Source organism: Stegostoma tigrinum, chromosome 20 (genome assembly GCF_030684315.1).
Source record: "Stegostoma tigrinum isolate sSteTig4 chromosome 20, sSteTig4.hap1, whole genome shotgun sequence".
Taxonomy (NCBI): Eukaryota; Metazoa; Chordata; class Chondrichthyes; order Orectolobiformes; family Stegostomatidae; genus Stegostoma; species Stegostoma tigrinum.
In genome coordinates, this window is record NC_081373.1 from 49,948,896 (window position 1) to 49,965,443 (window position 16,548).

Sequence of the window (16,548 nt, forward strand, 5' to 3'; positions counted from 1 at the left end):
TCATAGATTTATTGCAAATGTATTTGTTTAGCTGTTTGAAAGCAATTGATTTACTAATTAGATAGAATTTTGTATTCAATTTCAATAACTCAATTGCCATTCTTTGCATTTCAGAATTGGAAGTCAAATCAAAAGTAAAACAGTTACCATTTTACCTAAAAAAATAAGCATTTTCTTCCAGATTCCAGAAATAGTCTAATGCATAATGCTTTCCCAACAGTACAAAAGGCAGATGGACTCCAGGTTCAGTTAGGCTGTACATACTTAACAGCTTTTCTTAGGCCAGCATTAAGGATACAGTAGGTGGCTTATTGTCAATGTCAGGGATTGAGCAGAGCAGCAAGGTTCACACTCCTCATCATTATGTTGCAACTCCTGTTGAGGTTGATAGGCTGTGACAATGGGCAACAGCAAGGCTGATTCAGCCATGATCCCCCTCATGACATGGTAATCAAATATACCATTTCAACAGTTAACACAAATATTTCTGTTTAAGGAACAATATATACCCCATTAGGTCTGATGTTGAAGTGAGAAAATGAGTAACAGAAAGCTCTTCAAATGTGTTTAAATACCTCTAACCGAAAGCAGCATAAATTCATAGATAAAAACGCTCAAACGGATCAAGAATGAGAGGCATGAATTTAAAGTAATTTGCAAAAGATGCAAATGTAATGAGAAACTAAAATATTTTTCACACAGCTAGGTAATTTGGATTTGGCATCCATTGTCTCAAAATCTGAAGGCACTTTCAACTGATGTAATCAAGAGGGGTATGAAATAATTATTTGAATAGAAGCAATATGCGGGGTTACGGTGGAAAGGTAAAATACCACCAAGTCATGATGCTCATGCAAGAAGCCAGTGCAAGCACAAGGGGTTAAGTAGACTTCTTCTATACTGTCATAATCCTGCGATTCTGTAAACAACAAACTGGATTTACATACACCATCAAATTGTTCTAAATACTTTATAAACCCCTTACTATCTCAGATTTCTGTTCCTCTACCAATTAGTAAACAATGATGGCCAGAGACAGCCTGAAAGCAGACTTTAACACTGGGTGTTGTCTTCAGTTACTAGAATAGGAATTCTGAATAGAATGCCTGCTTCTCAGCTAATTATCAAGAGCAGCATTGAACATTGAAAAGCAAAACTCAACAGGCAACAACAATTCCTTGACAACATGTAAGATAACGAATGCCATAGTTCAAAAAAAGTAGCATGGCCTCTAACGACAGTGTTGTAAATTACAGCAGAGGCAGCAGTCAAGGCTGGTGAGCATGACCAGCTCTTATCGATGTTATTAGGAAAGCCTGAAACACAAGAAGAATGTCCATTACACACTTCCCCATAGAAATGGAAAGCTAATTGATTTTGTGGGAAATTATAAATGTGTTCATTATTACTTATAATCTAAGGATTCTAGTTTTATTGTGATTTATAATTTTTTTTGAAGAAGCACAAATATAATTCAATACACCCCAACCTCCAAGTCACTCTGCCAAAGGCATGGTGGGAGAATGTATATTTCTTTAATTATAAATGGTGTTTGCAGCACCTTTCATTCGAAGAAAGATGAGCATTTTCAATGCTAACATTATTAATGAATTGTTATTTTCCATGAGAGATCTGTAGAAAGAGAAAAAAATAAATTTTTGGATTTTTATTGGCCCAACAGACCTTAACATGTTGCGAACGATGAATGCCCAACAGAATTAGTTCACAGATAATAAAATGTGAGGCTGGATGAACACAGCAGGCCCAGCAGCATCTCAGGAGCACAAAAGCTGATGTTTTGGGCCTAGACCCTTCATCAGAGAGGGGGATGGGGTGAGGGTTCTGAAATAAATAGGGAGAGAGGGGGAGGCGGACCGAAGATGGAGAGAAAAGAAGATAGGTGGAGAGGAGAGTATAGGTGGCGAGGTAGGGAGGAGATAGGTCAGTCCAGGGAAGATGGACAGGTCAAGGAGGTGGGATGAGGTTAGTAGGTAGGAGATGGAGGTGCGGCTTGGGGTGGAAGGAAGGGATGGGTGAGAGGAAGAACAGGTTAGGGAGGCAGAGACAGGTTGGACTGGTTTTGGGATGCAATGGGTGGAGGGGAAGAGCTGGGCTGGTTGTGTGGTGCAGTGGGGGGAGGGGACGAACTGGACTGGTTTTGGGATGCGGTGGGGGAAGGGGAGATTTCGAAGCTGGTGAAGTCCACATTGATGCGTGGATGGTAACTCCCCACCTACGTCCGTGACACCACCCACGCCGTCCACCTCCTCCAGGACTTCCAATTCCCTGGACCCCAACACCTCATTTTCACCATGGACGTCCAGTCCCTATACACCTGTATTCCGCATGCAGATTGCCTCAAGGCCCTCCGCTTCTTCTTGTCCCGCAGGCCCGACCAGTCCCCCTCCACCGACACCCTCATCCGCCTAGCCGAACTCGTCCTCACCCTCAACAACTTCTCTTTCAATTCCTCCCACTTCCTACAGACAAAGGGGGTGGCCATGGGCACCCGCATGGGCCCCAGCTATGCCTGCCTCTTTGTAGGTTACACGGAACAGTCCCTCTTCCGCACCTACACAGGCCCCAAACCCCACCTCTTCCTCCGTTACACTGATGACGGTATCGGCGCCACCTCTTGCTCCCCAGAGGAGCTTGAACAGTTCATCCACTTCACCAACACCTTCCACCCCAACCTTCAGTTCACCTGGGCCATCTCCAGCACATCCCTCACCTTCCTGGACCTCTCAGTCTCCATCTCAGGCAACCAGCTTGCAACTGATGTCCATTTCAAGCCCACCGACTCCCACAGCTACCTAGAATACACCTCCTCCCATCCACCCTCCTGCAAAAATTCCATCCCCTATTCCCAATTCCTTCGCCGCCGCCGCATCTGCTCCCACGATGAGGCATTCCACTCCCGCACATCCCAAATGTCCAAGTTCTTCAAGGACCGCAACTTTCCCCCCACAGAACGCCCTTGACCGCGTCTCCCGCATTTCCTGCAACACATCCCTCACACCCCGCCCCCGCCACAACCGCCCAAAGGCGATCCCCCTCGTTCTCACACACCACCCCACCAACCTCCAGATACAACGCAACATCCTCCGACACTTCCGCCATCTACAATCTGACCCCACCAGCCAAGATATTTTTCCATCCCCACCCTTGTCTGCTTTCTGGAGAGACCACTCTCTCCGTGACTCCCTTGTTCGCTCCACTCTGCCCTCCAACCCCACCACACCCGGCACCTTCCCCTGCAACCGCAGGAAATGCTACACTTGCCCCCACACCTCCTCCCTCACCCCTATCCCAGGCCCCAAGATGACTTTCCATATTAAGCAGAGGTTCACCTGCACATCTGTCAATGTGGTATACTGTATCCATTGTACCCGGTGTGGTTTCCTCTACACTGGGGAAACCAAGCGGAGGCTTGGGGACCGCTTTGCAGAACACCTCCGCTCTGTTCGCAATAAACAACTGCACCTCCCAGTTGCAAACCATTTCCACTCCCCTCCCATTCTTTCGATGACATGTCCATCATGGGCCCCCTGCAGTGCCACAATGATGCCACCCGAAGGTTGCAGAAACAGCAACTCATATTCCGCTTGGGAACCCTGCAGCCCAATGGAATCAATGTGGACTTCACCAGCTTCAAAATCTCCCCTTCCCCCACCGACTCCCAAAACCAGTCCAGTTCGTCCCCTCGCCCCCACTGCACCACACAACCAGCCCAGCTCTTCCCCTCCACCCATTGCATCCCAAAACCAGTCCAACCTGTCTCTGACTCCCTAACCTGTTCTTCCTCTCACCCATCCCTTCCTCCCAACCCAAGCCACACCTCCATCTCCTACCTACTAACCTCATCCCACCTCCTTGACCTGTCCGTCTTCCCTGGACTGACCTATCCCCTCCTTACCTCCCCACCTATACTCTCCTCTCCACCTAGCTTCTTTTCTCTCCATCTTCGGTCCGCCTCCCCCTCTCTCCCTACTTATTCCAGAACCCTCACCCCATCCCCCTCTCTGATGAAGGGTCTTGGCCCGAAACGTCAGCTTTTGTGCTCCTGAGATGCTGCTGGGCCTGCTGTGTTCATCCAGCCTCACATTTTATTATCTCGGATTCTCCAGCATCTGCAGTTCCCATTATCACTGATAGAATTAGTTCACAGTTTAGTCTTTTCCCTATATGTGAGCTAGAAGGTTCAGGATCAAAACCTGCCTACTCCAGATGTATATCATAGCATGTTTGAACTGGGTGATTAAAAATATCTACAGCTTGAACATTTTAAACTATTACGTTAGTTTAAAAGTGAGTGTAATTTCTGTTGAAAACAAGGAAATAGGGCGGTGACAGTAATTTGGACACTGAGCACTCAACCCCAAGCTTCCTTTATGTAAAATATCCTTACAGAACGCTGGATTGATTATATCCCTTTCAAAGATTATTTTGCCCTCCTTTCTCTATTGTCCTCCTGAAAACTGAAAACTAATAAAAGCAGCAGGAAAAGAACTTTAGTGTAACATGTTCACAAAAAGCGTATTCAAAGCTGTAGCATTTAAACAGGCAGCCATTTATTGGTACCAGTAGCAGATACACTATGCTATTCGCAACTAATATTGATTTTGATTAGGGTTTTGCTTTAGTTTCCACTATCAGAACTTGTATTCCAAAGCGGACTAAATGAGACAGCCACAGCACATTACAACAATGGCTCAGCCCTTTCAAAGGGAGTCAATTTCCAAACTAGGGAAAAAAAAGATAGAAACTTCTGATCAGCTTGTCCACTATTTACAATGAGATTGAGCAGTTATGAAATGAAAGCTATCAAGGATGATCAAGTTTTCCACATATTAAATCCATAGGGAGATAAAGCAGGACTGGGAGAGCTAGCTGACGTTGGTTGGCTCGCCGAGCTGGTTGCAACACCCACAATCCGAGCTACAAATCTACTCCAAAACCTTAACAGGCCAGCTAGCCTCTCAACTCATTGGACAGAACCCCCACCGCGTGAAATAAGCCATTTGACACATTGAATCTACACCAACCCTCTGAAGAGCAACCTACTCAAACCAATAATGGTGTTCCGGCTGCAATTGTAACAGTTGGGATTTCACAAGTCAAATGCACCAGTGTGTAACATGCTGGATAATAAACCCATTTAAAATAAAACCATGGAAAAGCCCAGGAATTCAACATTTCCCAACAGAAGTCCCTCATCTTTCCTTAAAACCTGAAGAACAAACAGTCTGTCAATCACCTACATTTTACCACAACAACAACAGAACAACATAATGTTGAAAGAAGTTGTGGTTCTTACAAAGATACCAAAGTATTGCCAAAGCTGTTTCGCAACAAGCCTTTAGGTAGATAAAACCTATGTAACCATCTTCAAATACAAACCAGCACGCTACTCTCCTGCACAGAAGGAAAACAAAACATGTTGGAACACTAAATCACAAGTACTGTATACAACAAGACAGAGGAAGAAGCATATTAATTGCATTGCTGCTTTGGTTGTACATTTTGAATCTCTGATTGTGACAAACTAAAATCTTGATACTCCATTAACAAAAATGGGTACCATCCAAATACTGGCATGCAGGCTTATTTCACAAAACCATACATTCCGTAAGTATTAAAGCCAGTACTTCACTCAGTCTGCTAAAGACACTGTATTTCAATTGAATACAAAGCAGAATACTTCCAGAATGGTGACAGAGCAGGAACTGTGGATAGACAAAGAGATTTGGGTATTCATGTTCACACATCACTAAACGTTAATGCATATTTCCAAAAAGTAAATGGAACAGCTAGTGCAAAATGGACCTTTCCTTCAAGGGAGGTGGAATACAAAAGTGAGAAAGAAATGTGTAAATTATAAATACACTTGGACAGACCTCATTTGGTGCACTGTTTGGTTTTAGATCCTTATAAGGGGTATGATAGTCTTGGGGGAAGTGCAGTGTAGATTCACTTGAACTGTACCTCAATTTAAAAAAGGCTACTTTATGAGTCAGGTTGGATTAACCTGGATTGTGTTCCATTCAGTATAAAAGATTGAGGGACAATAACAATACATTTGTTAGTTAGCTAATACAAATCCCTGAAACGTCCTCACTTGTTGACTTTTGAGGTGATTAATCCACTACTTATTCTGTAGAGGGGACACTCCTCAGTAAAGTGCAGCAGTTCTCACCAATGGGTTCATTACGGATTTTCACTGAGGACCTAGCAGTGGAGGTTGTGTGCAGGCCCTAGTTTATTCTCAAAGTCTTTATAAAGGGCCACTCTCACTAATGGAGACCCCCTGACATCAATCACATTCTGTGACAAAATTCAGGTTGGTGGCATCCGTATTGAAAAGTGTTTGACTCAACAGATTCCATTGACAGATACCAAGAAACAAAAACTAGAGCCAAGCCACACAGGAGTGGAATCTGGAAACGTTTTATCACAATGGAGAATAGAAAACTGGAACCCACTCTCCAAAGGGTTGACTTAAATTTTCAGCACTGAATCAATCAGATTTCTCGAACCATCAAAGAATATTAATTTAAGGCAGAATTATGGTACACTATTCTTTTGAAGTCTAACTATGTGTAACAGATGTGAAAAGGCTGAATAGCCTGATCCTGTTCTAATGTTGCAAGGAAATAGCATTAATAACCTATCAAGGAGTGGGCTAACTTACACAAGAAAACAAGCAAGAAATTGGTTGAGTCAAGTCGTGACATGGGGACATGCCAGGCGAGTGAAATCAATTACATTAACATTATTAGCAAATCATTATCTACCAAAAATGCACAAACTTTCTAGGAAGTGGTTAACAGACCTGAAAGAATGACTAAAGGTTTATATTCCAGTTTTTAAAACGATAAAATTTTTGTGCAATGTCAATGTTAATAACATAGATCATAGCTTTTGATGATTTATTTTGAAGCAGAAACAATTAATTCCTGTTTTTAATAAAGGAGACATCTCTGGACAATTAATTTACAAATTAAACCAAAGCAGACAATCTTTTTCAAGACTGACAGCTTTATTTATCCAGTTTCCAGCTTGGAAAATCAGCTGCACACTGTCAGGAATGAATGATTGGGCAGAGAGCACTCAAATTTATGAATGCCAGCAAGAATCTCAGCTATCGGTGCTCCAAAATTCTTACACTCAAGTTGCTTTCAACATCAAATTACTGGTGCATCTTTAAATTGTGTGTGGCCAAAGAATCGGTTAAAGTATATTAGCAAATTTTACTGGGTCCTCTACTTAACTACTGCCACTGCAAGTTAATCACAAAGACCGCACACTTGACAATGTGGGAATCTTCTGCAGTTCCTTGATTTAGTTACACAACTGGACGCACAAGATGCTCTTTAAAGCTCGCATCTGCTGTGGACAACTGAAAATTGGTGTGGTCTGAAAAGCAATGATTTCATAGGGAACCCAACCATCTTTAGAAACGTAACATTTCACATTTACAAAACAATTGTTAAAACCAAGCGAAGTCAAACATACGCCTCTTGGACTTGTGATTAAATTTCTCTTACCCGCATGCCAAGTACTAAGAAACCAATTTCTTCCATCAATGGATATTTGCTTATCTGTTGCTGGATCTTTTCAGCTGATGCATCAGGGTCATAGCTTTTCTTCCCTATTTTTACATCCATGATGCACGGTTTCTTGAACTTCCGTGTCACGTCTTCCAGTTTAAGGTACAGCTCTGAACTCTTGAGGTTAAAGAGCAAATCCTCAGCAGTAATCCCCTGAAACAATTTCCTTGGCCTCATTTTGATTAGGTACTTTAACATTACCTTAAAGGTCAACACATTAACAAATGCCTCATGAACTTATCATAACTCCAAGCTATTTAGTAGTCCCTTTGAGCCTAGAATGTGGAACAATACAGCACAGGAACAGGCCCTTCAGCCCACCATGTGTGCTGACCATGATTCCATTCTAATTTAATCCCATCTACCTGTATGATCTGTATCCCACTATTTCCTGCCCATTCATGAATCTATCTAAATGCCCCTTAAATGTTGCTGACATATCCAATTCTATCACCTCTCCCGGAAATGCCTTCCAGACACCCACCCCTCCTGTGTTTAAAAACTTGCCTCACACAACTCGTTTAAATTTCTCCCCCCCACTCACCTTAAAACTATGCCTCCTATCACGTTCATGAGATCCACCCTGCTACGCCTCAACATTAAACAGTTGAATACTGAATTTCCCCTCCCGAATTGTGCGGTAAGCTGATATTAACTGCTGCTTGCTGGCTTCAATTCTTAGCTATTTACTTACATCACTTGCAAAGGCTTCCCTTCCTACACCGGTAACATCAACTCCAATACTCCCAAATAATTTATCCTTGCTCCCTTCCTACTGCTCAGCTACATGCTGTCCTTTAGCAACTTCATCTCAAAATTTAACAGGCTCACTTGACCACTGTCTCCTTGAACACCTCGGCTTTTGATAAATTAGGCTGTTGAAGAACAGAAACCTTCTCAGGTAACTACTGGGAAGACTGAAAGTTGTTGACTTGTTAGGGAATCCGGCTCTTGTCCTAAAAGATGTCTGTGACTAAACCAGTTTGCAGCTATCTTGGTGGCATATCTGATATCAAAATGGGCTCATAATCTGTCTATGCCCGAAACGTCAGCTTTTGTGCTCCTGAGATGCTGCTGGGCCTGCTGTGTTCATCCAGCCTCACATTTTATTATCTTGGATTCTCCAGCATCTGCAGTTCCCATTATCACTCATAATCTTTGTGTTATCATTATGATCATCTGATTCCACCCTTGATTCAATTCCTCTTTGGCTCAAACCCTCATTCATGTCTGTTAGCTCCAGACTTAACCGATCCAATACATTCTCACACTCTATCCTCTATAAGCTTCAAGGTATCCAAAACTCTGCTGCTCGATCTTTTTTTAAAAGCTAATTCATGAAATGTAGGTGTTGCTCATCCCTCAATGCCCTTCAGAAGGTAGTCTACTTTTGATCATTAGTATGGTGACTGAGGGATCATCAACAGTGCTAACGAGCACCGTTCTGGTCACCCTGCTACAGCAAAGATATTATTAAATGGACAGGGTTCAGAAAAGATTTATCAGGACGTTGCTAGGACTGACTAGAGGTCATATTTTTAAAGTGAAAGGAGAAAGATTTAAAAGGGACCTGAGGGGCAATTTGTTCACACAAAACATGGTTCGTACGTGGAATGAACCACCAGAGGTAGTGGTATCAGCAGGTTCAGTTACAACGTTTAAAAGACGTTTGGCCTGGTGCATTAACAGGAAAATTTTAGAGGGATATGGGCGAAACGCAGGCATGTGGGACCAATATATTGTGTAGGTAACTTGGTCGGCATGGATAAGTTGCGCCAAAGGGTCTGTTTCCATGCTGTATGACTCTATGACCTCTGAGGTCCATGTGGTGTAAGAAATATTCACAGTGCTGTAAGGGAGGAAATTCCAGGATTTCGACATGGTGGCTAAAGGAATAATGATATATTTCCAAATCAGGATGGTGTGTGGCCTGGAGTTGAAATTGCAGGTGCGGTTACAATACATCTGCTACCATTAAATTTGGCAGCTGGAGTAAAAGAAGCCTTTGAGGGTTGCTGCAGCGTATCTTGCAGATGATACAAACTGTTCCCACAATATGTCAGTGAAGGGAGTGAATGCTGATGGTGGTGCCTGGGAGTCAAGCCGTCAAGTTGTTTTGTCCTGAATAGCATCATGAGTGTTGTTCAAGTTGCACCGGTCCAAGCGAATGGACAGTATTACATCTTAATCCTGACTCCTCCTTGGAGACAGGCTTTGGGCAACCAGATGAGTTACTCACTACAGAATTCCCAGCCTCTGAACTGCTATTGTAGCCAAAGTAATTAAATGGCTAGTTCAGTTCAGGTTCTGGCCAATGGAGGATGTGGGGAATTCACCAATGGTAATTCCATTGAATGACAAGAGTCAATGTCTAGGTTTTCTGGAGATGGTTTTGCCTGACAATTAAATGGCATGAATGTTACTTGCCAATAATTATCTCAAGCCTGAATGCTATACAGGTCTGGTCATACCTAGCCACCGACTGCTTCAGTATCTGAGCAGCTGCGAATGGCATTCAACGTTGTGCAATTATCAGTGAAGATTCTCACTTCTGAATTTATGATGGAGAGAATGTCATTGGTGACATCTCTAAATCTGAGCCAGAAAGTCCAGGCTAAAGTCCCACCATTTCGAGAGTTGTGCAATAACATCTCTGAACAGGATGATTAGGAAGTAACTACCCTGAGGAACTTCTGCCACAGTATCTTGCGGCTGAGACAATTAACCGACAACGAACACGGCCATTTTCCTTTGCGCCAGGTATGGCCCCAACCAGCAGTAATCCATTCATCTTAGCGATTCCCAATGACTCCAGTCTTGCCAGGGCTCCTTGATACCATACATAATCAAATGCTGCGTTGACAGCAAGGGCAGTCACTCTTATTTCACTTGGTCTAACTCACATCATATTCACCCATCACCTCACCTAAAGTGGCTTCATGTCAGGCAATGTCTTGATTTTAAAATTCTCATTCTTGTTCACAAGTCCTTCCATCACCTAACTCTTCCCTACTTGTGTAATTTCCTCCAGCTCCCTATCCCTGAGATATCTACAGTAGTTTAAGTCTGCCTCTTAGTCGTTACTGGCCATTCTTTTAATTGCTTGGATCCTAGGTCTGGATTCACTGCCACCACTTCTCAATCTCACTTTCGTTTCCTTTAAGCATTCCTTGACCAAATTTCCAGGTATTCTTATGTAGTTCACCGTCAATAGCCATAAAAAAATTAATAGATGGATCTAAATGCAATTTTTCAACTAAGAATATCAGCAAAACAATAAAGAAAGGACAGCAACATATTTAAACAGAAAAAGTGACCAAAACAGAAGTAAAATAATTTCAAAGTATCAGGTAAGGTGATTAAGTACAAAGGAACACAAATAAATCTGAAAAGTTATTAAAGGAAAGGACACACAGACACAAACCACAGATTTTTGCTTTCAATGTGAAAGATTAGCTAATAATAGGGCAGCAGCAGAGAGGAAAAAGGCGGCACTCTTTCCTTTCATCTGGTTACTCAGATTTGATCAACAGTTGGTAGATATTTTAATTCTGTTAACCACAGATGGCACCAGCAGCTGTAACCGTAAGAAGCAGTGATCAGGAATGTGTTCACAGAAGTATTAAATCTGCATCAGTGTGCGATTATACCAATGCAGTGAAAAGTGTAATTGATATATTGTTAGCACCAGTATCAGAATCATCACTATCACGCGGTTCAAAGCAAAGCATAGACTCAAGGGCAGAGGCATTTCCAACATAAAAAATTAGTCACGTTGCTTTAAAAATTAAATCAACTCGTCACTCTCCAGCATGTTTTAATGCTATAATTTATCTAAACAATTGTCTGTGCAACAGACAGAAGGGGGGAAAAAAAATCTCTTTACAAAGGATGTAGAGACTGCCTCAGCTCACTTAGTGCATTATAATGAATGGAAGCCACAAATATGGTCAATACAAACAATGAAACTGTTTACTAAAGGAATAGGAATACATAGAGATTTGTGAGTTTTCTTTTCTCAGTAATATAATCTCCCAATGCTTCACAGAAGCATTAGAGCACTAAGAATGGCACTGAACAACATAATGAGATAAGAAAGGTACATCTGAAAGGAAGATGACACAGACAATAGACAGTAGGTACTGCAGTAGGCCATTCGGCCCTTCAAGCCAGCACCACCATTCATTATGATCATGGCTGATCATCCACAATCAGTGTCCTGTTCCTGCCTTATCCCCATAACCCTTGATTCCACTATCTTTAAGAGCTCTGTCTATCTCTTTCTTGAAAGCATCCAGAGATTTGGCCTCCCCTGCCTTCTGCGGCAGAGCATTCCATATATCCACCACTCTCTGGGTGAAGATGTTTTTCCTCAACTCTGTTCTAAATGGCCTACCCCTTATTTTTAAACTGTGTCCTCTGGTCCTGGACTCACCCATCAGCGGAAACATGCTTCCTGCCAACACAGTGTCCAATCCCTTAATAATCTTATACATCTCAATCAGATCCCCTCTCATCCTTCTAAACTCAAGAGTATACAAGCCCAGTCGCTCCAATCTTTCAACATATGATAGTCCCGCTATTCCAGGAACTGACCTTGTGAACCTACGCTGCACTCCCTCAATAGCAAGAATGTCCTTCCTCAAATTGGGAGACTAAAACTGCACACAATACTCCAGGTGCGGTTTCACCAGGGGCCTGTACAGCTGCAGAAGGACCTCTTTGCCCCTATACTCAATTCCTCTTGTGATGAACGCCAGCATGCTATTAGCTTTCTTCACTACCTGCTGTACCTGCATGCTTGCTTTCACTGACTGATGTACAAGAACACCTAGATCTCGTTGTGCTTCCCCTTTACCTAACCTGACTCCATTGAGATAGTAATCTGCCTTCCTGTTCTTGCCACCAAAGTGTATAACCACACATTTACCCACATTAAACTGCATGTGCCATGCGTCCGTCCACTCACCTAGCCTGTCCAAGTCACCCTGTATTCTAATAACATCCTCCTCACATTTTGCACTGCCACCTAACTTTGTGTCATCAGCAAATTTGCTAATATTACTTCTAATGCCTTCGTCTATATCATTAATATATATCGTAAACAGCTGCGGTCCCAGCACCGAACCTTGTGGTACCCCACTAGTCACTGCCTGCCATTCCGAAAGGGACCCGTTTATCACTACTCTTTGCTTCCTGTCAGCCAGCCAATTTTCAATCCAACTCAGTATTTTGCCTCCAATACCATGTGCCCTAATTTTGTTCACCAATCTCCGATGCGGGACTTTATCAAAGGCGTTCTCAAAGTCCAGGTACACTACATCCACTGGTTCTCCCTTATCCACCTTCATAGATACATCCTCAAAAAATTCCAGAAGATTAGTCAAGCACGATTTCCCCTTCGTAAATCCATGTTGACTCTGGCCTATTCTGTTACTGCTTTCCAAATGAGTCGTAATTTCATCTTTTATAATTGACTCCAGCATCGTTCCCACCACTGACATCAGGTTAACCGATCTGTAATTTCCTGTTTTCTCTCTCTCTCCTTTCTTGAAAAGTGGGATAACATTTGCCACCCTCCAATCTGTAGGAACTGATCCTGAATCTATAGAACCTTGGAAAATAATTACCAACGCGTCCACAATTTCAAGAGACACCTCCTTAAGTACCCTGGAATGCAGACCATCAGGTCCCGGGGACTTATCAGCCTTCAGACCTAACAGGCTATCCAACACCATTTCCTGCCTAATATAAATACCCTTCAGTTCGTCCATTACCCTCGGTCCTTCAGCCACTACTGCATCTGGGAGATTGCTTGTGTCTTCCCTAGTGAAGACTGATCCAAAGTACCTAGTCAACTCATCTGCCATTTCCTTGTTCCCCATAATAAATTCACCCGTTTCTGACGTCAAGGGCCCAATTTTAGTCGCAACCATTTTTTTTCTTTTCACATACCTAAAAAAGCTTTTACTATCCTCCTTTATATTTTTGGCCAGTTTTCCTTCATAGTTCATTTTTTCTCTGTGTATTGCCTTTTTAGTTATCCACTGTTGCTCTTTAAAAGCTTCCCAGTCCTCCGGCTTCCCACTCATCTTTGCTATGTCATACTTCTCTTTTATCTTTATACAGTCCTTAACTTCCCTCATCGGCCACGGCTGCCCCCGCCTCCCCTTAGGATCTTCCTTCCTCTTTGGTATGAACTGATCCTGCACCTTCTGCATTATATCCAGAAATACCTCCCATTGTTGTTCCACTGCCATCCCTGCTCGGGTATTGTACCACTGAACTTTGGCCAGCTCCTCCCTCATAGCTCCGTAGTTCCCTTTATTCAACTGTAATACTGACACTTCCGATTCTCCCTTCTCCCTCTCAAACTGCAGATTAAAACTTATCATATTATGGTCACTACCTCCTAATAGCTCCTTTACTTTAAAGTCCCTGATCAAATCCGGTTCATTGCACAACACCAGATCCAGAATTGCCTCCTCCCTGGTAGGCTCCAGTACAAGCTGTTCTAAGAATCCATCTCGAAGGCACTCACCAAACTCCCTTTCGTGGGGTCCAGTACCATCCTGATTCTCCCAGTCTACCCGCATGTTGAAATCTCCCATAAAAACTGTAGTGATACTTTTGCGACAGGCCAATTTCAACTCTTGATTCAACCTGCACCCTACCTCCTGACTACTGTTTGGGGGCCTGTAGATAACTCCCATTAGGGTCTTTCTACCCTTAGAATCAGGAAATCTGACAAGGAATTCCACAGCTTGGGTCCTGACAACTGAAGCAGTGGCCACCAGCGGTGAAGCAATTAAAATCAGGGAGAATCAAGAAGCCAGAATTGGAGCAGCACAGACATCTCAGAGGGTTGCAGGAATAGAGGAGGTCACAGAAGCTAGGAAGGGCAGTGGTCATGGCAGGGTCTGAATGTAAGGATAAGAATTTGAGAATCAAAATGTTGCTTGATTGCGTTGTAATTTCAGTGGACACAAGGGCAATAGTGGAACTCAACTCCATGCAAGTTAAGACAAGGATAAGAGAATTTTCAATAACCTCAAGTTTATGACGTGTAGAACAGCCAAAAATGCAATACAGTAGACAAGGCTGAAGGGAACAAAGGGATGAACCCTGATTCAGCTCCAGATGAGCTGTTGGGAATGATATTTATGGGATGAGAATGCAATGTTTAAGTAGGTGGTTTGGATGATGTCACAGTAGCAAGAGGTCAGAAGTTAACCTCAGGTTCAAATGTGACACTAGAACAGACTGACTTACTCACAGGCTGTTGCCAAGGAGAAGGATGGATTCAGTAGCTCGGGAACAGAAACTGAGAGGAGATCAAAAACAGTGGCTTCAACATTCCCAATATTTAGTTAATGAAATTTCTATTCACTTAATACTGGATGGCAGATAAGTTATCCGATAATTTAGCAACAATGGAGGAAAACAGAGAGGTGATAGAGCTGAAGTTGTCAAAGTATGTGTGAAAACCATACTTGGAATAAAGCTGTTAAAAGGGTGGCATGTACATAAGAAATGGAAGTGGTTCAAAGGAGATCCTGAAGGAACACTAGAAGAAATGGAATGGGAAGAGAAAACATGGCAAACAATTCCCAAGCTCTGTTTAGATAGATCAGCATGGAACCAGAAGACTTCAGTCCAGCTGTACAACCAATGAGGCATGCTGGGGGACGACGGTGTGAGTTCTCATTTTGAAGGCTGCAGCGGACTCAAGAAAGATGAGGAAGGAAAGCTTACCTTTATCACAGTCAAGATGTTAATTGTGATTTTGATGAGTTATTTCAGTACTGAGGCAGGCCAGAAACCTGATAACAGAAATTCAAACAAGGAGTTCTGGGAAAGATGGGAGCAGATTTGGGAGATGCTTTCAAGGACTTCACAGACAGAGAAAGTAAGGAAGTTCAAATTGGGATGCTTGCTTGCAAAAGCAGTGTGGTTAAGGAGTCTTTTTATTTGAGGTGAGGGATTGTGATTGTGGACTTCAAGGGGAGGGGACAGCATCTAAATAGGAAGAACCACTCATGATGTCAGCTAACATTGGAACCAGGAGGCTAAGTTGCATAATTGGCAGCTTAAGTGCAATATCTGAGGATCTCACGGGCAAGGCATGTTCAGAGAAGGCAGAAATGAAGACAAGAGATAGAATGGAGAAAAACCTAAGATTTGCAGGACAGTATCAAGATAAGAATTGTTAGGTTACCAGTTCACACTCTACACAAAATTACAGCTCAATACAAAGGATACCATTAGGTGCAGTAGTTGGCGTCCAGGTGCCAAGGAAATTAGGCAGGAATTTTCGTAGTTCTAAGAACACGTGATCATGACAAGATGAACCAAACACCTGAAAACAGAAGGAAAAATCTGTTGAAAATTTATATCTGAACATTACGATTATAAACAAAGCTAGTTTTCCCCCATTGAAGGGCTCATCAAATTCTGTCATGGTATTGTAGGGTGTGCCACATGAAAGGAAATGCCATTATTCAGAAAATTGAAAATATCTTTCTGTAGCCAAGAATTAAATGTATTTCAACCTGAATGTACCTTATTTTTGTATTTCATTTGTCCCATTGTTGATTGTTCAACTTTTAAAAGTTCAGAACTGGTTTCAGTTTCATTATACTTCTAAATCTGTATTCATTCAAACACAGTAAATCTTCACCATAGAGAGGTGATGTGGATAGGACAAACCATACAATGTTATCATGCATCAACGTCTTCAAAACGATGCACAAACAACTAAAAAATTCAACAATGTGTCAACTCAAAAATAATACCTTTTCCACATATTTTGATGTATCATTTAGATAATTTGTATATAAAACAGAGGTCCTGCATCCACCAGATTTGACTATACACCAATTATTATCAGCATTATGGAGTGGACTATGATGATGCATTCACCTCACTGCTTTGACAG

At 42.4% G+C, this 16,548-nt stretch overlaps 1 protein-coding gene across 1 annotated transcript in view; it reads right to left on the reverse strand.

Annotated features, from left to right (window-relative positions):
* ipmkb (inositol polyphosphate multikinase b) overlaps positions 1-16,548 on the reverse strand; it is a 98,365-nt gene that overhangs the window by 36,434 nt on the left and 45,383 nt on the right. Inside the window, exons 3-4 of the mRNA XM_048551151.2 lie at positions 15,873-15,969; positions 7,548-7,720 (exon numbers count right to left, since the gene is read on the reverse strand). Coding sequence (XP_048407108.1) covers positions 7,548-7,720; positions 15,873-15,969 — 270 coding nt within the window. The remainder of the gene's footprint in view (positions 1-7,547; positions 7,721-15,872; positions 15,970-16,548) is intronic.